Source organism: Rhodamnia argentea, chromosome 7 (genome assembly GCF_020921035.1).
Source record: "Rhodamnia argentea isolate NSW1041297 chromosome 7, ASM2092103v1, whole genome shotgun sequence".
Classification (NCBI taxonomy): domain Eukaryota; kingdom Viridiplantae; phylum Streptophyta; class Magnoliopsida; order Myrtales; family Myrtaceae; genus Rhodamnia; species Rhodamnia argentea.
This window is the reverse complement of record NC_063156.1, coordinates 1206930-1228179: the sequence shown is the minus strand read 5'-3', so window position 1 is coordinate 1228179 and position 21250 is coordinate 1206930. Positions and strand designations below refer to the sequence as shown.

The window sequence follows — 21250 nt, the reverse complement described above, 5'->3', positions numbered from 1 at the left end:
TATGAAAAAAGATATTGAATTAGCTCGGACTATTTTAGTAATGCGAGAAAATTGTTGTATTATTATTTCAAAATTCCTATTGTCTATTTAGTTGGTATTGTTTTTTATCCACGTATTAAATTAGATAGTTTACTAGATTATCTAAATGTGTATTATTATGATTGTTTACATTTAGAAGATGCAATAGATATTTCAAATATACAATGAGAGGTTAAAGAATTTATAGCAATATTATATGGAGAATTTTGTACTAAATATGGTTTAAGTGATTGTGGATCTTTACAATCTACTGTCTCACGAAGCAAAGTTGGTAGTTCACTTAGTAGATGATACAATATGCTCAAGAGTAGACAAAAACAAAAAAAGGCAACATGTAGTATTTCCGAATTAGAAAAATATTTAACCACTCAATTTGAGTTTCGTGATGCCGAACATAATACGGATTCCCAAATCCTGGAGTGGTGGAAGAGTCACTCAATCGATTACCCAGTTCTCGCCCTCATCGCTTGCCGGATATTAGCAATCCCTTCTTCAACAATTGCGGTTGAACAAACATTTAGCGCTGGAGAATTAGTTTTGCTCTCTTGCCGTTTAAGATTAAGTCCATAGTCTGCGAAAGCTCAAGTTTGTGTCGATGATTGGACAAATGCTAGATTTTGACACCAAGAGTTGGATCGAGAACATGAATTTTTTGGTGAGAATAATGTAGATACCACCGCCACGGGTGCCACAACGGGGTAGCGATGATTGACGATGAGGTAAGTTGGGGTTATCAAAAGTAAAAGAACTACATGAGCTTTGATTATTCTATCCCCAAGAAGATATGTAGACGCTTAATGATAATTCATTAAGTTCAAGCCCATTCCTTCTCTCTTTTTTTCCCCCAAATTTTATTATAATGTACAATAATTTTATTATGTTTATTTTATTATTTATTATTTTAAAAATTAAAATTAAAAAACGGAACCGGAACTGGCTCGGAATAGGAACCGCCGGTCCTTGAACCGGCCGCGTCTAATAAGAACTATGATATTGGTTTCCACGTACTGTTTACAAACTGGAGTTATGCATGTGATTTAGAATCATCTAATGATAAATGCAACATGTAAAGTCTTTCAATCCACCCTTTCCAAGGGGAGGCCGATCCTCGTAAGATAAAGCGTGGACTTTATCGATTTAGCGGAGCGAGAGGGCTCATAGTTAACGAACTTAGTCACCAGTGTGCTAGAGGTGATCGGTTCTCGAGTTGGACCAGTTTCATCCTAGAACTAGTGCGGACCCCGATTCAACCCCGTTTGATTTAGGGTTTTGACAATTTCCTCTTCTTTATACTTTAAAAGAAAAGGAAAATTTGAAAAAGAAAAGTATTAGGTCGGGTGGTTTGGTTCCGCACCTAGAATCGGGAGTCGAATCGGTTTGTGGAATCGGGAATTGTTCATAATCGACTAGTTCGATTCCCGTACGCCACCCCTTTACATCATTTCTTTTATTTGGTCTTGTACTTGGCCAATGTCAAACATTAGGGTTGACTATCTAAGACATGTGAATTATTTGATTGATTTAACGAAAGAAATTTAAGCGAAACGCTTTTTTGATGTGATGTGAAATTACTATAGAAAATTGTATACGTGTGATATGCTACATTATTTTACCGTATTGTAGTTATATTAGCACACGTTCCTCGGGAAAAACTAAAGGCCCGGTATGTTTCGCTAAAACAAGATGCAATTTGCTTTAAATCCCGCAAACGAAAAAAAGACCCCAAAGCGACGCGAGGCGGGTCTTCCTCTTTCCTCCAGCTAGGGTTTCGAATCAGCTTCATCCGGATCGCAAGTCGCAGGCTGACGAGGGGATTGTGGTAACCCTAATTTCTTTATATCGAACGCGATGCGATGTGCGGTTGGGTTGAAACCTGGAGTATCGTGGAGCCAATAGTGTTTTGCACGGTTTGAGATAGGAATTTCGTTTCCAACACCGCCTTCGGTGCCTTCTCTGCTTTTAGAATCTTAATTGATGAGTAATGAGCAAAGTATTGATCGTAGCGCTGTTTCATTACTCTGTCGATTATGAATTTACGTAGTAATTTGCTGCTGTATATGCTATTTCCCGAGTTTTTTTATGCTTCTGGCTTTCGATATTGTGGTTGTCTCGTAGTGTCGTTAATCTGGCAATGAAATGGAGAATCAGTTATGGCGGACTGTGATTGCCTGGTTTTTTTTTTTTTTGGTGTAATCCTGCTGTAGTATGTTAAAGTACCATCTCTCTGTTGGATTACTGAAACTATTACAATTCTTTGGTTGTTGCAGAGGGAAGACAAGTTGGTGAAGGGACTCCCAATTCTTTTGCGACTGAGAGGACCGGCAGTTTGACGAGATGAAGTAATTGCATCTCTTGCTGGATCTCTCATTATATAATTCTTTGTCCAACTTTGTTATCAATTTCCAAGGCTTTAGTTGCAGATGAAAAGGTCCAGAAACTGATATTGATGAAGGATTGATATCAGTGAGATTTTAATTGTGTCGTAACACACGATGCAGTAATGTCTTGGCTTTAGCGTGTTCTATATGATTATATAGCATGCAAATCTAGCGGAGATCTCTCTTTTTGATCTTCTGCTTTATGGCGTATCCGATGGACTAATTTCTGAATCAGCTGTGTCTTCCTAAGCACCTTTATTGCTGTCCTCATTAAGTTCCAATTAAAGAGACCGTGGAATTACTATGCAATTCTAAGGCTGCTTTTCTCATGGATTAGAGCTGTTTTTCCGATAGTCGGAACATTAAATTCGTTATGTGTTACCGAGCATTGAGACACTAATTGTCACCATGGTCATCACATAATCCTTAATTGTACTGCAACACTTCATTGGGCTAACATGTTTCAGTCTCAAACCGCTACACTGTGGTTTGGAATAGTTTCTCAGCTGGAATGATAAAAAATACTAGCTATTGAAGAATGGGGCTGTTTTCTCATAGATTTCAGTTGTTTTTCCAATAATCTGAATATTAATGTGCATTACGTGCTACCTAGTATTGATACTTAATTGTCATCGTGGTCATCACATAATCTTTTAATTGTACTGCAACACTTAAATGGACTAACATGTTTCAGTAAACTGCTACACTGTAGTTTGGAATACTTCGTCAGCTGGAATGTTGAAAAATACTATCCACTAACGTTGCTATTGAGGATGGGGCTGCTTTTCTCATAGATTAGAGTTGTTTTTCTGATAGTCTGAACATTAATGTGCATTACGTGCTGCTGAGTATTGAGACGTTAATTGTCACCATGGTCATCACTTAATCCTTTAATTGTACTGCAACACTTCCATGGACTAACATGTTTCAGCCTCAAACTTCTACTCTGTAGTTGGGAATAGTTTCTCAGCTGGAATGATGAAAAGTACTACTCACTAACATTGCCATCGAAGGATGGGCTCTGTATTTGCTTGTTAGATAGATTGGAATAAGTTTCCAGTAAAAAAAACAAAAGGTTTTGGATTAAGAACTTGGTTGAAGGAGGACCTGCTAGGAATCCCCAAGAGGAGTGCAGGCTAGGGGGATACCAGACATATAGTGTCATTAGGATGTCTTGTTCATTAACATGAACATGCATTATATTGATGATAATTCTTTTTTGGAAAGTGAAATTTTCATGTTTTCTGGACCTTTAATGGGGGGCACATTGTCATTGATAGTATGGCCATCAAGGATGTACTTATCTCAGCTCTTTTTCAGGGGTAACAAGAGTCGTGTGAAGTGGGATGAGGATAATTTGGGTGAGATAGAAGCAAATAAACCCGTTAGGCAGAAAATTACAGAGCCCAAGACGCCGTATCATCCCATGATTGATGATGATGGTAGGTTATGTATCTCTGCTCCGATTGAAAGTGCCGCGAACGGTTGACTTCACTTGTTATTTTGATAATAAGACCATGGGTGGACCTTTCTCCCTGACTGATGATAATATGCCCTCAGAGCCATGTAGAGTTAAATTTCCCTGACATATTTTTTGGAGGATTAACTCTCCACCGAGGTTTTAATATTTCTGTTACAACCGGTGCGGGTTTCAGACTCACTCCCACTTAAAAGTTGTTTTTTGTAGGTTCGCTATCTCCAATGCGAGGTCATTTTGATGAGTGTGTCGATGATCACGCAGAAGCTATACTTACTGCTCTAAATGATGCGGCTTCTTCAAGTACGAAAACTAATCGAAGATCTGGTGGCTGGACATCATCTGAGGATGAGGGAGATGCTATGGAACCAGATGATGAAGGTTTGGAAATTTATCTATGGCTTCTAGATTTCCCACCTTGCTTTTTATAGAGCCGTCATGTCTTATAAGTTCGGAAATTTCTAGTTACCTAAGAATTGCTGTGGGTGTTTGGTTTTCTAGCATTAGGAGAATACATTTGGGAGTAATTTGATGTGTTGTTAAATTATATGCCTTAATTGATTTTCTCTTTTATCTTTTGTTAGATTTCTTTCTCTGATTTTCTCTTTTATCTTTGTTGGATTTCTTTCTCTTGTATGCTTTGGTTGGGGCTTGTGGTGGTTTGGCGACAGCAGGAGATATTTTCCTTGACAACTTTAGTGATCTTTGGAGATAAATATGCATTATTTATATGTCGTATTCTCTCTCCTTTTGACTTGCTTTGCTTATGCTTTTTCATCGTGCTACTTTTTCTCCATTCCATTGGGTCTCAACTATTTTCCATCACATGTTGCACTCTTTTGTGGGAAGTTGAATAGCTTTGTTTTTGGCTTTTGTATGTTCAGATTCAGAAGCTGACAGGAGCGGGATGACCTTCAGGGAGCACAGACGGGCGCACTATGACGAGTTTTTGAAAGTGAGGGAACTCCGGAAGCAAGGCTCTTTCCTCGCGGAAGAAGACGAGGACGCTGAAGACACGCACAAGTTCAATGGTGCGCGTGATTCCTCGTCATCTTTAAGCGCTGGTGTGAAGGACATAGAGATTGAGGACGGCGCGGTCTCGTCGTCGGGGCCTCCAGCCTAAGGAGCTTAAAAGGGCTCTACAAGATTGAGCCAAGACTCAAAGCTGACTATTTTTGTTGTGATCTTGTTGTATGTTGGTTATATTTCGCGCAATTTGTGTTGTGTACAGGCAAATGGCCCTTCTCCCACCTTGCGTGGCACTCTCACTCTTGCTCTGCCGGTCTCATCGAGCCGTCTTCTCGGCACGACTGAAAACACTTGTCAACGTTTTTTCCAAACGTCGAACTACAAATATCGGTGTATTCTCTTTGTACACCGTGCGTCGATATCTATTCTCCTCGATTAGCAGCTCGAAACTGATGGCGATGGGGAGTGCGTATTCGGGGGCTTTCTCAATCGATCCCCACTGCCAAATTCCAATTTTCCAATTCGGCAGACGCAGAGCCCACCGCTCCAGTTCTTGTTTGCATCATGCGCTGGGCCACAGCCACAAAGAAAGAAAAGGAGCCATCCCTTTTGAGCGTTCGTGGCGACTTATTCGTGCGTCAAGAGCTTTATCCACACTTTGCATGGCGAAAGTACCACTTTTGACTCCGACCACGTTCCGCGTCGGATACATCTGTAATTTGGGTGGGGCCACGAGCCAAAATGGACAAAGATAAGATAAAATAAGATACAAAAGAGGGGAGAAAAGAACATAAAAGTTTTCGTTTTTATTATTATATAAGGATAACGATCGCAATCACGAGAGAGAGGAACTGCAGCACCAGATTCTGCTTTGTTTCTGCTCGTGGACCGCCGAGATGGATACCTGTCTTCGATTCTCTCTCCTCAGAAAAATATCTCCCCAGCTTCCTATTCATATATCTCTCCTCAAGGCCTCAGATATTTTTGTCCCCCCTCACGTTCAACCTCTTCCCTGGTCTATACCCACGCGCTAGAGTACGCAAAAATGTTTTCCTACTCGCTCTCTTCCATTTTCAGCCGTCTAAATTCCCTACTCTACGGGGAGCATGTAAGCCTTTGCACTTTTTAGGACCCTTTTTGGTGGCGCCGACGCCGAGGATTTGGCGCCGGATGAGCCGGGTTCGAGGTTCGAATCCCAGCTCCGTCACTTGAACGATACCTTCGTTCTTTACGGGTTTGTAATTGTACCAAAGCGGCTCTTTCAAGAAATAAGCAGACCAATCCTCTCTCGAAAACAACTTAGTTTGGAAGATTTCAGGCCGTCCTAATCGAAAAATTAGAAAATCCTCCGGTTTGATACCCTCCCGGGCCTCCCCCCATCACATGGGGAAAAGCTTGACCAAGAGAATTTCTTTTTCCCTACGATGGTTTGGATGTAAGACATAATTACCTTAGAAGAGATAAAAAGTCTAATTCATGAGCGAATTGCTGTTGGAGGAGCCTATCGAAAGACAACACGTGGCGACTCACTTCTTCTACATCCTCTGGCTCTCGAGACATTAAATTTGTGTGTTCCTTATCACTAACTTTATCGTGCGAGAAATCTATCTCGAACATGTCAAGATAGATTAGAGATATTTCAAAAATAAAAATCCATGCAATTACGATGAATGAGTCGAAAGCGTATATATATATTTTTCTTTGCAGGAGCAAATTACTGGAGGAGTAGCCTATCGAGAGATAACACGTGGCGAGTTTCTTCTCCTACATCCTTCGGTTCTCGCGCCATTGAATGTGTGGGTTCCATCTCTAACTTTTATCGTGCGAGAAATCTATCTCGCACATGGCAGAGCAGCGACGAAAGTCGAGAGATATTTCAAGAATCAAATCCACGCTCTTTCGACTTTCGCGATCCGATTACTTTTTATTAAAAAAAGGTGGAAGATTAATTTCACAACCTTGGGGAGATAATCCCAGACTCTTTCTTGGTCCTAAAGTAGGCACTCCAAAACCGCCTCCTACATTTATATAAGCGCAAACTCATTCGTCTGTTGGAGTGGGGTGAGCCCTAAAGCTGAAACATACGATCCAGAAACCTTAACCCGACCAAACCAACTCCCCCATTTTTTTTTTCTTTTTCCACCCTTTCTTCCGACATCCGGCGCGAAGCTCCACCGGTCGGCAATGGTGTCGCGAGCTCCGCCGGAGATGTGGACGGACGAGAAGCATTGCCGCTTCTTGAACTCGGTGGAGGCTTCCTTCGTGCGCGCCGTCTTCGGAAGCAAGAACGAGAACGACAGCAGCGGCGACCATGACGGCGTTCTTCGTCTTGATCGGCATCTTCCCGACTGTTCCGAGTCCACCCAAGATTTGCAGTCGCAGAGGAGGAAGAAGAGCACAACCTCGTCATCAGGTGAATTTGAAAAAAAAAAAAAATCAACCTTTTCTCGCCAATTTCATTACCTACGTCTGCGCATTTTTTTTTTTTTTCAAGTTTTTCCTCTGACATCTTCTTGCTCGAAATCGCTCCGAATCATTCATTATTCCGATGCGAGGGTCGAGAAATTCGTATTCTCAAAATGCTTTCAAGTGTTAAATAACTTAGTTAAAGTTAAAGCTTCTTCATCTAAAGCAAACAAATTGATTAATCTCAATAATCCAAATTTAATCTCATTACGCTCTGCTTAATTCGTCACTTCAATGTACGGTGATTTCCCGACGCAACTAAATTTTCTCTTGCACGAGTTCCGTTCGTGATCATCCACGGAATTAATTAATTTCTTATAATTTCGATGTGATTTTTCGAATGCATTGTCCGGGCGATGGGAAAAATAAAATGCAATCTATTTCGTCAATTTGGCAATTTATATATTCTTTTGAACTTGGTTTTTTTTTAATTAAACTCTGACTGGTTTGATTATTATTTTTTTCCCTCGATTTATACGGAGAATTCGATCGCTACATGGAAGAAATGTACGGAGATGTCGAATATGCGACTGGGCAGATATTTGTGCCTCCTTCGTTTCGTGTCCCGATATTTATTCGACTGGTTTTACTAATCATCTGCTGGGCTTTTTCCACGCATCAGACGGCGTGGGCCCGAGGCTGAGATCGGACGGCAGGCAGGACAAGAGATCAAGGAAGATCTCATCACAACCAAAGAGAGATTCCCCTCGCGATCAAGTTGGTACCATCAAATATCCACTGCTGATATTTTATTTTTATCATTTTAAATCATTTATATTTTATTGGTCGAGTTTTGATTTATAAGCTGGTAATATTTCGCTTTCTTTGTAATGAGTTTTCAGGTGGTCCCACAGCTTGCGGATATCAAGGTTGAGAAGGGACCCACCAAGTGCAACGCGCCGTTTTGAAAGACACGTGGCGTCTGCCAACTAATGGAAATTTCTGAGTTTTGTGTCTTCAGGGATGAACCTTAGATATCGAATGAAGGGTTTGTTTTTCCTAAATTTGGTTGAAGTGCGTGGGGATGGTTAGCAGTAATTTGGAGAGAAAAGTGAGTTTTACCTTAGGGGTGGTTTGACAACATATGATGTTTAAATAATGATAATTCTTTTCATCAACCATGCGAGAATCGACATTATCGGAACGTCCCGACGATATAATCGGAAGATTTTGCTTATGATATCACTTTTCTTATATTTTGTCAGAGTCCGATTCAATAACGAAGTACCTTTTTATCGAAAGTTAAAGGAAGAGGAGACAATAATGTGGCAATTCTAAACAAAATACATTACTAGATCACAAGGAAATCGATAGGTACGCTTCAACAGAATTTAATCAACGTCAAAATACGTAGCACTTTGCCAGAATTTGATTAACGACTCGGTGTGGTGATAAAAAGGCAAAACCCCGAAACATAATTGACATGAATATCTGAAAGCTACAATTAAGATACACGTTGGAATTGAATCGGCAACGAGATATCCGATAAAACTACTACTGCGATGTAGGAAATGAAAGATAATTGCAAGTTAATGGAATTGGTTTGTTGGTTTGGGGGTTTTGTATGGTATGCAAGCACGATCTGTTGTGCTCCATTGTCTAGTCCGCAAGCAATTTCGACTTCGAATGTCGCTATGCCCGAACTGCGCACCCACTTTACTTACAAAACGTTTAGTTTTCAAATGACTTCTCATCCAACCGTTAATTAATGCTTTTCAATGGTATCTTTTCTTTTGCTAACATTTGGTCGAATTTACTATGACAATCATAAACCGTAGGCCGGCTAATCATGGTCGCCGATAAGTATAACCATCAACAAAATCAGTTGTGACCGGTATGGCTATCGACAAGGACTCTTGTAGTCGGTATCTTGTCGACGACCACCTCACCCGGTCTCGGGTCATATGCTTGCTCGAATGGATGTCATGTCGATTACGGTGACTTTGATTAATTTTTGGTGAAGACAACTTATCTACCACACCAAGTAATTTTTAACTTAAATCAATCAATCAAGTTGAGTATGATTAGCGGTTGTCAAACCAACTTTAATTGGCATTATATCTTTCAGTGCTTGATAACAGTCATCAAACAAATTCTCGGCGTTAAATCCAACGGTTGGAACAAGTAATGTGATAGGTATTGGGTAAGTTCACTTCGGACTTAGAAGGTTAATCCATCAATCTAGAAGAAAAAGATGCGCTACCTAACTTGGCATGCTCATCGCAGTTGGACATCATTAATTTCAACTCCAGATTGCTAAGATTTTCTCTCTCTCTCTTTTCCCACTTGAATCTTCATCCTAAGACAGGGAGGATGGTTCTTTCATTAATGAAAACCCTTGTTCATTTCCTAGCCATCGACGTCGATATCGATATCGACCGATCCTCATAGCTCTTCCACGCGTTGCGAAACTTATGTTCATGTCAATTTAGTGGCATTTCGAGCTAGCTCTATCTATACCAAATGTCCACCTGAATCACATTAAAAGGTGGTATCTATCCATACTATGCTCTTACGATTCACGATGATTTAAGACTAGTGGAACGAATTACAACGATTTCCCGACGAGGAGAATGCATGACAGCCAATTCAATTCGAAAACTTTTCAGTTAACTAATTTTTGTACTAATCCTTCTGATGATATTTCAATGCAGCCCTTCCGACCAATCTCAACTTGAAATGGCTGCTGACACTAGCGATTTTTGCAATTTTATGAAACTTTTCTGAAATTTCCTTTCCTTTTCCATCCTTTTTTTCTTTATTTTCCTATTTCCCTCCGCTGGCCGACGCCCTCGCCGGCCCTCACTTGGCGAGAGCGTTGCACCCCACGTCGAGGCCCCGACAATCGGCAGAGGGATATAGGGCCAAAAAAAAAAAATGAAAAACATAACATACATTTTGTTTAAGTTACAAAACCTTTTCGTTGACCTTGTCCGATTTCGTTTGAAGTGATCGAGTTGATAAACATTGCATTGAATACTTTTTACGCTTAGGTTTCGTTAGTCCTTACTTCCATCGAAGGGTTCTGGGAGCCAATTTCACAAGGAAGTTTGAGCCTTGGAGAACACCAGCTTCCGACTGTTTCTCCGGCGAAGCCAACATCGGGATCTCCTTCTCCTTCCAGGGTTCAGCCCAAAATCCCTCCACGAAATCGTCGACGGCAGCATCGAAATTCGAGGAGACAATGCAATCACTTCTCCAGACATACAAGAACCTCGTCCTCTACGCTTCCCTCTCCCTCTCCCTCACCCTTCTCCTCTCTTTCTTCCGCATCCCCGTCCTCTTCCTCCGCGGCCTCTTCACTTACATCCAACCCGAGAACCTCGGCCAGAGCGCCTCCCAGTCCGGTCCCAGAGCCGCCATTCGAAGACCCAGCTCCGATCCGACTAGCTCTGGCCTCAATGGGTATCAGACTTTGTCCTCCGCCACCAGTGCCGAGCTCAAGAAGAGGGGCAGATCCAAGGACAAGCTCGAGTTCGACGAGAGCAATGCCCAGATCTTCAGGCTCAAGCTCGACGAGGGCCATCTCGAATCGAGAATATATTTCGGTGAGTATAGCAGCGTCTTCGCTTTATCTCTCGTGGGCGTTTCGTCTGCTGTGCTTAATTCGTACTTGGGCGGTGGTCCCGAGGATGATGGGGTTTTGGCGGACGGGTCTCTGATTCCGGTTCTGTTCGGATTCGTTGCGGTTTCTAAGTGGTTCTTGGCGCTTGCTAAGGTTTCTTTCGAGAGGTCGGCCTCGAGGAGGTCGGAGAAGCAACTGAGCTTGTGCTTTGGGGGTTTGGGGTTTATCACGGGGCTCTTGATTTGTTCGTCGCTTGCTCGGTCAAGTCTGGATTTTGATTTCGGTGCAGTAGATGGTTCCTGCGCCATTTTAATCGCGGGCTCAATGGGTTGGCTCGCCGGTTGTCTTTATGTGCCTGCGGGGAAAAGTGCCCGGGCGTTTTGGCTTGGTACCGATCAGATTCGATCCAACCTGTCCATAATTTCTTGCGGATGGTTTGCGAGGATGGTACTCTTTGCGACCTATCTGTTGAGTATTTTCACGGCATTGCTCTGGATCAATCCATTGTCTAAAATGCTTGTTAACGAAAGACTCGGTCATGGTAAGGTGGGGAGCTTATCTGGTGATGGCGGAGATGCTGACAGATTACTAGGAAATGTGGGAATGTCGAGATCGGATTTTACCAAGTTTAGGCTTTGGTGCTTGCTGATATCGAGTGTCTTGCAAATCGTGGCTTTCCGTTCAGTCTTTCAAATGTATCTGAACGAAGCAGTACTATCATGGTACCAGAGGTTGCACGCTAGCAGAGTTCCGGATTTAGATTTTAGTAGGGCGAAGGTTTTTCTCCACAATCACTACCTATGCCTGACTATCTTGCAGTTCCTCGCCCCCCCAAGCTTGGTACTTCTCTTTCTTGGCTTATCTCAGATTGAAGGTAACCCCTTTGGAAAGTTAAATTTGCAATGTGGCCAGCTACTTTGCTCGGCTTTTCTCAAGCAGGTGTCTCTGCTCATGGCTTGGTGGGTGATCTTTGTTTGGACCGTGTTTGCTTCTGTGACCTTGGTGCTGTACCGCCGTGGTTTTTTGTATGTTTCCTGAGGCTCATTCCACAGTAGGAAGGGCTATGTGCACCAGCCCAGGTTTTGGGCCTTCATCTTTTGGCCTTCGGGTGACAATTTTGACTAATTTTGAGTGGAGTGGAGTCTCGCACTTGCAAGACCCTTCTAAATGTTAATTTGATAGTTGCAATACATGGGACCACACGGGCTCATTTCATTGCTGGATAGACTATATTATGAATTGCGTCGGCCACTGACTGATAACTGCTGGAGCTCTTGCAAGTTCTCTATTAGTTTGGTACAGCTGGAGCTGGTAACTTCTCCATTGTCTGTTTCATGTTCAATTTCATGTTTCTATCTGTTCATTTTGATTCTTTATTGCATGAATCTATAATTCAAAGTACTTTATGCGATATTTTGGTTACCTCACTAGTCTGGCTTTTCAATGCCTGGTGAGTACCCCGAATGATCTAATATGGACTCAGCGAGTGCTTCATGTCATGCGTCGTGTTTGATACTAGTATTGGCACTCAGAGGCAAAGAGCAGTGAATAAAAGAACCCAATGAGTGAAGTCATTAGGTGCTATATCGTCTCTGTGCCTTTATCGTGTTATATGAACTGTAGTTCATAGGATCTGAAAGGCTTCTGTGATTGAACTGAATGTGGATTTGTCAAAGAAGAGCATCATAAACTGCACTGTCAATGCAATGCTAGAGAAGTTTGGTTTGATGGACTGGAAGTTGATCCTTGATGAACTTATCTGCTCCTGCAGGCTGGAACGTCCTCGACAGAACCATGCACTAATATTTTCAACATTGATTACCTTCTGTTCGTTGTTTTTCTTTTTTCACCTCTAGCAAACGAATTCCTTTATATGGCTAGGGAACAGCTGAAGGACCCAAATTTTTCATCGAAGATATTCCCTATGCCATCGGCACCGCTTTGTTTCTTGAAGTACAAGTTGTTTGTTTCAAGATATCGGTCGGCCCCTCTGTCCTTTTAATTGCTCTGTTGTGGATCGCGGAAAATATCAAGTTGTCTCTCATCAAATGTGCACTTTCAGGAACATTGTCGTTGTGATGAATTCCGTACCATTTCTCGTCCTACTGAATGTTTGCATATATATGGTCATGAAATTTTGCTTTCATAATTAGCTCCCGATTTTTGTGGTGATTTGTCTAATTTAACCGGATAAAGTTTGCTGGGATGGCAAAAGGAATGATGTAGCTACTATCTATCTATTGTTGCATGCACGGACTTTAGCGGTGATGCATCTTCTCGGCACTGTCAAAGCTTCGAGCTCTATTGGTAAGTTACTTTCGCAAAAACATGTCCTCGGACGTTGTGATCTGGGCCCTCATGTTAGCAACTTCTAAGATGCATCCCAGTTCGAGTCCCCGTTTTAACTTGCGGGTTCTGTGTTTTATACGGCGCTTGGTTTTGTGGGACCCGGCGGCGGGCATTGACATGGTAAAATGAGTGTTGATGATGTGGTTCTAACCTTTTCTCTTGTTTTATGTGCTGGTCGAATGGTCGGCGATTGCGTTGTCTGTACGATATGCTTCTCATCCTCCATTTGAAAGCCTCAAAATTTACCACGAAAGTACAATTGTGTCTTGAATTTTTTAAAAAAAAGTATAATCAAGTTTTAAAATATATCAAGAAAGTGCAATTATGTCCTTAAAACTTTCAAAAGGTATATTGAAGTCTTAAAATTTGTCAAGTTGGTGCAGACAAGTTTTAAAACTTATCATGTTGGTGCAATAAAGTTCCAAAAAGTGTTAGTATTTTTCGTTTGTCAAAATTAGACGGAGTTAATGGAAGGATTCGATTATACTAATTTGATAAATTTTAGGATTTAATTGTATGTTTTGAACATTTTCTAATTCGATTGCACTTTTATAATAAATTTTAGGATTTTCAAAGCACTTATTTTTTTTTTATTTTGTATTTCTCTTCTTTTGGCAAGATGAGGCGAAATTGACGCTCTCACTGAGCAGGGGTTCGAATCCTGGCTTCAAGCGCGAAATGGAAATTCTCCGGTTGGATTGGACAAGATAATCAAACCCTAAATCGTATGGAATTCCATCAACGTTGATGAATTATTGAATATGGAATAAAATCTTGGATTGGTTAAATATTTGATTATCACCCGATTTGGTTTATGTGCAGCGAAGGAGCTGGGGTGTGATGCGATGCGAATTCGAATCAGTTCCAACCCCCGAAGCCTTTATTGCTTCTTTTGTTTCCAAATCTCCAAAGGAGACAAAGACAAACTAGGCTCGCTTCGCGAATGAGACGCCACGTGTACGCAACCACCCGAAGAGGAAAAGAGGAGGGGGGGGGCCCACCAGCGAACGAAAATCGAAGAAACTTCTCGACGACCCCGATGGATGGATGGAACGGATGGATGGAAGATACAGCGAAATTGAAACGTAAGTAGGCTAAAGTCTTCTCGCTCCTTCTTAAACAGTGCAGTCCAGATATTTCTCTCTCCTCCCTCCCTCCCTCCTCATTTCATTGTTTTTACCCCACCTTCCCCACTGAACCTTCTAGAATCCCCCAATCTCTCTCTCTCTCTCTCTCTCGTTGCCATGGCCCCGCCGCCGGTGGAGCACAGCTGCGACGCCGCGGCCTCCGGCGAGTCCCAGCGCTCCGTCCCCACGCCCTTCCTCACCAAGACTTACCAGCTCGTCGACGATCGCGCCATCGACGATGTGATCTCTTGGAACGACGACGGCTCCACCTTCATCGTCTGGAACCCCACCGTCTTCGCCCGCGATCTCCTCCCCAAGTGCTTCAAGCACAACAACTTCTCCAGCTTCGTCCGCCAGCTCAACACCTACGTACGAGCTCTTTCCTTCCCCTGCCCCTTTTCCCTTCTCTGCATGTTCGATTCCCTTAAATGATCTGCTTTCGTTATCAAATATGGCGTTTCTTTTGTTCTTGATAGAGCCTTACCGTTTCTTTTCTTTCTTTCTTTTTTTCCTCCTCTCTTCCCCTCAGGGATTTAGGAAGGTCGTGCCTGATCGGTGGGAATTCTCCAACGACTGCTTCAAGAGAGGCGAGAAGCGGCTCCTCCGCGAAATCCAGCGCCGCAAGATCTCCGCCTCGCCGCCAGCCCCGACGGTTGCGCCGGCGTCCGCGGTCCCGGTGGCGAGGCCTAGAGCCTCGCCGTCGAACTCCGGCGACGAGCAATGGATCTCGTCGCCGTCTGTCTGCGGGCAGAACTGCGCGGCGGAGATCATGGACGAGAACGAGCGGCTGAGGCGCGAGAACGTGCTGCTCAACCGGGAGCTGAGCCAGATGAAGAGCCTGTGCGGCAACATCTTCGGCCTGATGTCAAGCTACGCCAACGGCGGCATCCATGCGGAGGCGGCGGCAGGGAAGAAGCCGCTCGCGCTGTTCGAGGGGGAGATGGAGGCGGCGGAGGCGGAGGAGAGCCCGAAGCTGTTCGGAGTGCCGATCGGGGCGAAGCGGGGAAGGGAAGAGGCTGGGACGGAGATCAAATTGGAGCCGTTGGATCGTCCGAACAGAAACAACCAGAGTCGAGAAGAGCCGTGGATGAAACAGTTTCACAGATCTAATCAGAGGGTGTTCAACTAATCATCACTAACAACACGAAAGGGCTTAGGCGTAGAATTTTTAGATTAAATGATAAGTAGATGAGGAAAAAGGACAGGGAAGCGCAGAACAGAACTGGAAGGAAACCGAAGGTGGACCAGTGCGAGGCACGTGCGGACGTCACGTGATTTATTAGAGAGCTTCTCTTTTTGTCATCTTTCCCTATATTATGAGTTTGTGTATGTATGCAAAAGCAATGCCTCTGTAGAATCTCAAAGGTGATTCTCGAGGAGAGAGGTCTCTTAGGGTAAGCTCGTCCTTAATAGTTTTTATAAAATTAGTGTTGGTGTGACACGACTCTAATCAACTCGAGGGTGATTCTTTCTAATGCTCGTATCGAACGCGAGATGTTGATAATACTCGACGTCGCCAGATGATAACGAGATTAATATGTTCTTTATATAGGATTTTACTTTGGGTTGGATATTTTAATATACTATCAAGTTAGGTCTTGCGCATTTCGCGCATGTGCCTTAGCTTTTATCGGGTAGACGCCAATCTGGTCTTGACCAACTGCTCCTTTGATGTGCCTGGTGTAATTTCTTGGAGGTTGACGTGGGTTTGCTAGGAAATTGCAAAATCAGCTGGTGGTCTAAAGCGGCGCCAAGATTTTGCGGCCGGGTTGGAAAATTCAAGAAATGAAGCTTTTTTAAGCTGTAAAGGCTCCACTTATGAGGAGGCGATGATGACAAGATGGGGAGGCGGAGCATTTACTTTTCAAAGCTTTGATTTTGGATAAAAAGATGGCGACTAATTTCTTGCTCTGGCGTCCGGGAGATGACAAAACAAAAGGGGTCGCCTCTTTGTCAACGTGTTCTTTGCCAAACTTGCCCAACCTAATTGCATGTATTTGCAAGGTGGGCTACGATCTGCTTTGTGCTTTTTGACTATTTTTTCTTAAGTAGCTTTGCAATTCTCACAATTTAATTTTTATTTTCAAGCAACTCATAAAATATAGACATGGACACTTATATATTTATATATATTTTAAATTTTTGTGAGCCACTTTCTATACTTGCCTTTTTTCGGATGTATATATAATCAGTAAGTTTGTAAATGATGGTCCGTTACACTATATAAACTAGAGGCAATCGGTGACGAATGGTCGGTTCATCTAGAGAATGTTTTCGAGACATGTCCATGGTGGTGTCGATTCTCTTCTGTCTCGGTCTTCTCTAATTAATTGATTCATTCGTGCTCTTCCCATCGTTCCTTCCCATTTGCATGCGGCACATGTGCACATACATGAAGAAATACTTGTTAGAGAAAGATGCATTATGCTCCTCATGTTGTCAAACAAATATTTTGATCTTCGTGTTGTTTTTGGTAGCTATGACCATATTCTCGTCAAGTTTCAGTCAAGGGAAAGTTATCAGACTTGCTGATGTTTTCTTCATTCGACATGTTCGTCCACATGTTAATTTTAATGAAGTTATCGGTAGAACTAGGGTTTAGACCCGAGTGTATACATGATGAAAGTCCAAGAAAACATTAAGTGCCCACTTTTCCCCTTCTCTTCTAGGGTTTAAATCAGATGATACATAATGTTACGTGATGCGGGAGATTTAGCCATGAAAGAAAAAGGTGACGAAGGTTCCCACAGCTTTAGTTAAAGATGCTAGAGGCACGGATAGCTGGAGGCCTCAAGCTGTGCTGAAATGGCGACACATGGCGAACTTGACTAGAAACGATTCAGCTTTCCAATGGCCTTCTGGGACGGTACGTGTCATGCGTCGACGATGAAAAGAAAGTGCACGATTTCCTCAATTCGTGCCGATCAAAATGAATTTTGTCAGTGCTTTCTCATATAGTAGAGGAATATTGGGAAAGGAAATAGCTTTTTCGGGAGCTTAACTTTGACATTTTCATGCAAAGTTCAGTCTACATTGCTTTTATCTTCGTTCGACAAGACGAGACGTGTCAAGCAGGGACCAGTTGATTCCAATTTCATTTGGCTAAGACCATCGGACAAGTGGCTGCCTCCTCCTTTTGTTCCCTCGGTCTTTCCTCATCTTTTTTTTTGCTCTTTCTTTGATCGGAAATGATTTTATACTTTAGAAATCAAAAGATAGGGACAAAAAAAAAATTGGTTCTGAAACTGAAAGTGAACTTGAATTCTGGCATTCGTGGCCACGAGGGACAAAAGATGCTGCAACATGTTGTTCGTATGTTGGGAAAATATCTTGAAGAACACACTTAAGAATGTTAGAACTATTGTATGTTGACATCGTTCTATCTCGTTTGTCTTAATGAAGAAATAGTTTGCATAACTGTACTTTTTTTTTTTCAAATTACTTCACTCGATCTTATTATGTACACGTTCGATAATACATCGACAGTGTTTTCCAAAGCGAGGTTGATCTCTTGCGGCTTATTCCCGCGAATCATCTCAACTATTGTGGCGTTTGCTTCAAGCTCCTCGTGCTGGGCTTGTCCGTGTTGTGGAACTTTTGAAAAATGCAATCATCTTCGGTACATCCACGATCTCTTGTGGCTCATTCCCGCGAATCATCTCAACCATTGCAGCGTTTGCTTCGAGTTCCTCGTGCTGTGCTCGTCCGTGTTGCGAAAATTTTGAATAATGTAGTCATCTTCAGTATGCCACATGTACTGCAGCACAAATATATATACCGAACTCTCAATAATCTCAACGACCCTTTTTTATAGCCATAATAAGGTAGTGCACGGGCCCATTTGGAGTAGCAATGTCACCATCATCAATGCAACTTCAAGCCATTTCCGTTGATGGAAAGAACGGTTCATCAGATGACATCTTGGAAAAGCCCAAGACAAAACCCCAGTTAGCTAATCAGATGCTGTGGGATACCATCTAATCAGATGCTTCCATTTGAGGCATCTCCTGGGGGAATGAACGGAAAGAAGGGAAAATTGTTCAAAGAGTCCTAATCCTATCGTACTTTTGCCAATTCAGCTCTAAGCCTTTTAAGTTTGTCAATTAAGTCCTAATCCCTTTTCACTTTTGACCAATGAAGTCCTATTGGTCGGAAATCACCAACGTGGCATACTTAGACAAGATCAATCCCAAACCTATTTAACAACAAAAACATTTGGGGCGGTAAAGAAACACATAAAAACCAGGCATACATACATGCACGATGGCCTTGTCGACAAGATACTATTTTTGGGATGTTTATGGAGGTAAGACAGCAGGTGCATGGACGGAAGCACCTTAAAAGCTGAATGCCCATTTGCCCTAAGATAATGGTATTTTAACCTAAGTGACAAAGAAGGAAGTATTCTCCATATTCTCATCAATCCAATGATATAAAGACGTGTGAGATTCGTTGCATGAGACGAGTTACAATGCAACTTTAGGGTTTTGAAGAGATTTTTTTGTTCCCTCTCTCTTTTTTTTCCGGTCATCTTAGCATAGGACAAAGTTCATCATGGATCTCATCTCTCCAGTGGCTTCAATTCTCTCCAAACTCATGTAAAGTAGGCAACTCAGTTCGAGGAAAAGAGACGCACTTTTGGTTTGAATCCCTTTCCAGAGAGTACACAAACCTTTTCAACGGGATGTTGAAGCAACTCCGAATCTTTTTGAGCCAGCTCGAGAGCTTCCATGGCCGTCCTCTCTCTCTCTCTCTCTCTCTCTCTCTCTCTCATGCCTATAAAAGGCTGTCTTGCTTTGTTGAAAAACCATGCACTCCTCCAGATTTCTTTCGAAGAATCGTGACCGTCCATCGAGGTCGATTTAGTCGAGTTTATCGGTTTTTGAGCTTTCTTGATCGGCATAATGTCGAGACTGACGGAGCCGCTGAGCGTGGGAAGAGTGGTGGGGGATGTGGTGGACATTTTCACGCCCACGGTAAAGCTGAACGTGATTTACAACTCTAACAGGAGAGTCTCCAATGGCCACGAGCTCATGCCCGCCGTTATCATGGCCAAGCCTCGGGTGGAAGTTGGTGGGGATGACATGAGGGAGGCTTATACCTTGGTGAGGAATTCACATATGACACGTCTTTGTTTCGATTTCTCTCTTTTGCTGGTTTGTCTGAATGTATCTGTTCGTATGATGATGTATCTTCATTGCTATGAGATTACTAAGTTTCTGACTTGTTTGTTTCCGGTCACTTGTTTGGGGCCGACGCGAAGATAATGACAGACCCGGATGCTCCAAGCCCTAGTGATCCTCATTTAAGGGAACATCTCCACTGGTTTGTCTCTTCACTGCTGTTATCTTCAGTTTTTCAGCAGTAACATTTACTGTCACGCCGCATTTACCTAAGTTTAGAGCTTCCTCACTCTGCATTGATAAAAGGATGATCGCGTGTTTTTAGCTTACAATATAAAGAGATGTGCTCCTTCGTTCTGATTGCGGAAGTTGAATCGGTAGATTTGTTTTGCCACAGCTCAAAAGAGTAGGTTAGACAATGTGAAAATGAATCTCCCCATAGGTTAAACTTCGTTTTCAATGAGAATGAGAGTTTCTTGATCGACAAGTTTAGTGTATCTCACCGGTTCATATTGGGTTGGACAGTCATGTCCCTCGTGATTCGCCGACCATTGCTCATGGCGATATGGGGCAATCGGGTCACTGGTCCAGTATCGAGTCTTGACAAAATAACATTCTAGCGCGCGACTCTCTTTCCTCATCCATTAATAAGTTCAAAGCTTTATATATTGGTGTTCTGCGGAAGATAACAGCGTTTTGTCTAACATTTCAAAGCTGTGATCCCAACATTTCAGGATGGTCACGGACATTCCCGGTACTACTGATGCTTCTTTTGGTGAGCACCTCTATTTTTTTTTTTTTTTTTGCCTCCAATCAACAATTTCTTTTCCCTTCTTCATTCGGGTACTTCTTAAGATATGGCTAGAGTGATGCCTAAATGGCTTTGTTAATGCAATGAACACAGGGAGAGAGGTAGTGAGCTACGAGACTCCGAGGCCGGTGGTAGGGATCCACCGGTATGTCTTCTTGCTGTTCAAGCAGAGAGGGAGGCAAACCGTGATCGGCGCTCCGACTTCAAGAGACCATTTCAACACCCGGGCCTTCTCTCTCGACCATGGCTTGGGCTCACCTGTTGCTGCCGTCTACTTCAACGCCCAGCGGGAGACAGCCGCCAGAAGAAGATGATAAATCGACCACCCTCATCACCACCATCATCCCAAATTACTATAAACACGCTCCTTATGAATTCACTTCAGCTTAGCTGATGAGAACATCATTCCTTTCCTTCTTCTTGAGTTTTTTCTCCTTCTTTCTCGGCTTCCAAAAGGCTTGGATTTGCCAGCATATGATGTGGGGGGAGAGATTTGAGAATGTCGTGTCTGTCTTGTGTGTTCGTTTCGATTGGTCCGTACCAGTTCAGTAACTTGGTACAGGGGTGTAGCTGACTGTCGTTTGTTTGGTCCCATGTCATGTCTTGTCCTATAGGAACAGAAGAAAGGATAGAAACACAAGATGGGGGATGCATGTAGCATCGGATCTAAGCCCTACGGATGGGAATTTACGACTTTATATAGCATAGTACTTCTATATGTTTAATATAAAGTGGCATGCAATGTTCAGTGATTGGAGCACCTAATTCTTCCATCTCTCCATTTCTCTCTTGTATTGCCTGAAGTGATTGTTCTGACTCAACTCACTCATTTGACACCTCTGATTGTTCAGTAGACTATGTGAAAAGGACTAAGAGGAAGGAGTTGGTGCGAACGATTCAACGAGTAGTTGTCCAATAAGCAAGAATAAGATCCAGCAAGAAAGTT

General features: G+C 42.7%; 5 protein-coding genes and 1 long non-coding RNA gene across 12 annotated transcripts; all 6 read left to right on the top strand.

Moving 5' to 3' along the window:
* The first annotated feature begins 1704 nt into the window (after positions 1-1704).
* Positions 1705-5248, top strand: LOC115745356 (protein phosphatase inhibitor 2). Of its 3 annotated transcripts, none has more exons than XM_030680883.2 (5): positions 1705-1858; positions 2307-2378; positions 3738-3859; positions 4105-4275; positions 4779-5248. In XM_030680883.2, the coding sequence occupies exons 2-5, from the start codon at positions 2374-2376 to the stop codon at positions 5015-5017; spliced, it is 537 nt and encodes a 178-aa protein (XP_030536743.1). In that variant the 5' UTR covers positions 1705-1858; positions 2307-2373; the 3' UTR covers positions 5018-5248. The 3 variants fall into 3 exon arrangements, with proteins under 3 accessions (XP_030536743.1, XP_030536751.1, XP_048138862.1); XM_030680891.2 differs by having other exon boundaries at positions 1743-2017; XM_048282905.1 differs by lacking the exon at positions 1705-1858 and adding an exon at positions 2149-2186.
* Positions 5249-6932: 1684 nt separating this feature from the next.
* LOC115745394 lies at positions 6933-9607 on the top strand. 4 transcript variants are annotated; one of them, XR_004015923.2, is made up of 4 exons: positions 6933-7276; positions 7952-8050; positions 8172-8275; positions 9591-9607. XR_004015923.2 is itself a non-coding variant. In XM_030680927.2 (4 exons), the coding sequence occupies exons 1-3, from the start codon at positions 7048-7050 to the stop codon at positions 8235-8237; spliced, it is 390 nt and encodes a 129-aa protein (XP_030536787.1). In that variant the 5' UTR covers positions 6933-7047; the 3' UTR covers positions 8238-8275; positions 9591-9607. The 4 variants fall into 4 exon arrangements, 3 of the variants coding, with proteins under 3 accessions (XP_030536787.1, XP_030536795.1, XP_030536780.1); XM_030680927.2 differs by having other exon boundaries at positions 7952-8046; XM_030680935.2 differs by lacking the exon at positions 9591-9607 and having other exon boundaries at positions 8172-8443.
* A 744-nt stretch (positions 9608-10351) lies between these two features.
* Positions 10352-13101, top strand: LOC115745333. 2 transcript variants are annotated; one of them, XM_048282904.1, is made up of 2 exons: positions 10352-12205; positions 12957-13101. In XM_048282904.1, the coding sequence occupies exon 1, from the start codon at positions 10514-10516 to the stop codon at positions 11930-11932; it is 1419 nt and encodes a 472-aa protein (XP_048138861.1). In that variant the 5' UTR covers positions 10352-10513; the 3' UTR covers positions 11933-12205; positions 12957-13101. The 2 variants fall into 2 exon arrangements, with proteins under 2 accessions (XP_048138861.1, XP_030536689.1); XM_030680829.2 differs by lacking the exon at positions 12957-13101 and adding an exon at positions 12525-12832.
* Positions 13102-14263: 1162 nt separating this feature from the next.
* LOC125316043 lies at positions 14264-15807 on the top strand. The gene is made up of 2 exons (XR_007199350.1): positions 14264-14481; positions 15658-15807. It is a non-coding gene; the product is annotated as an uncharacterized LOC125316043 (long non-coding RNA).
* On the top strand, positions 14408-15534 carry LOC115745345 (heat stress transcription factor B-2a-like). The gene is made up of 2 exons (XM_030680857.2): positions 14408-14739; positions 14900-15534. Exons 1-2 carry the CDS (start codon positions 14488-14490, stop codon positions 15497-15499), a joined length of 852 nt encoding a protein of 283 aa, XP_030536717.1. The 5' UTR covers positions 14408-14487; the 3' UTR covers positions 15500-15534.
* Positions 15808-18979: 3172 nt separating the features above from the next.
* On the top strand, positions 18980-20858 carry LOC115745372 (CEN-like protein 1). The gene is made up of 4 exons (XM_030680899.2): positions 18980-19475; positions 19634-19695; positions 20228-20268; positions 20398-20858. Exons 1-4 carry the CDS (start codon positions 19275-19277, stop codon positions 20616-20618), a joined length of 525 nt encoding a protein of 174 aa, XP_030536759.1. The 5' UTR covers positions 18980-19274; the 3' UTR covers positions 20619-20858.
* The last annotated feature ends 392 nt before the right edge of the window (positions 20859-21250 follow it).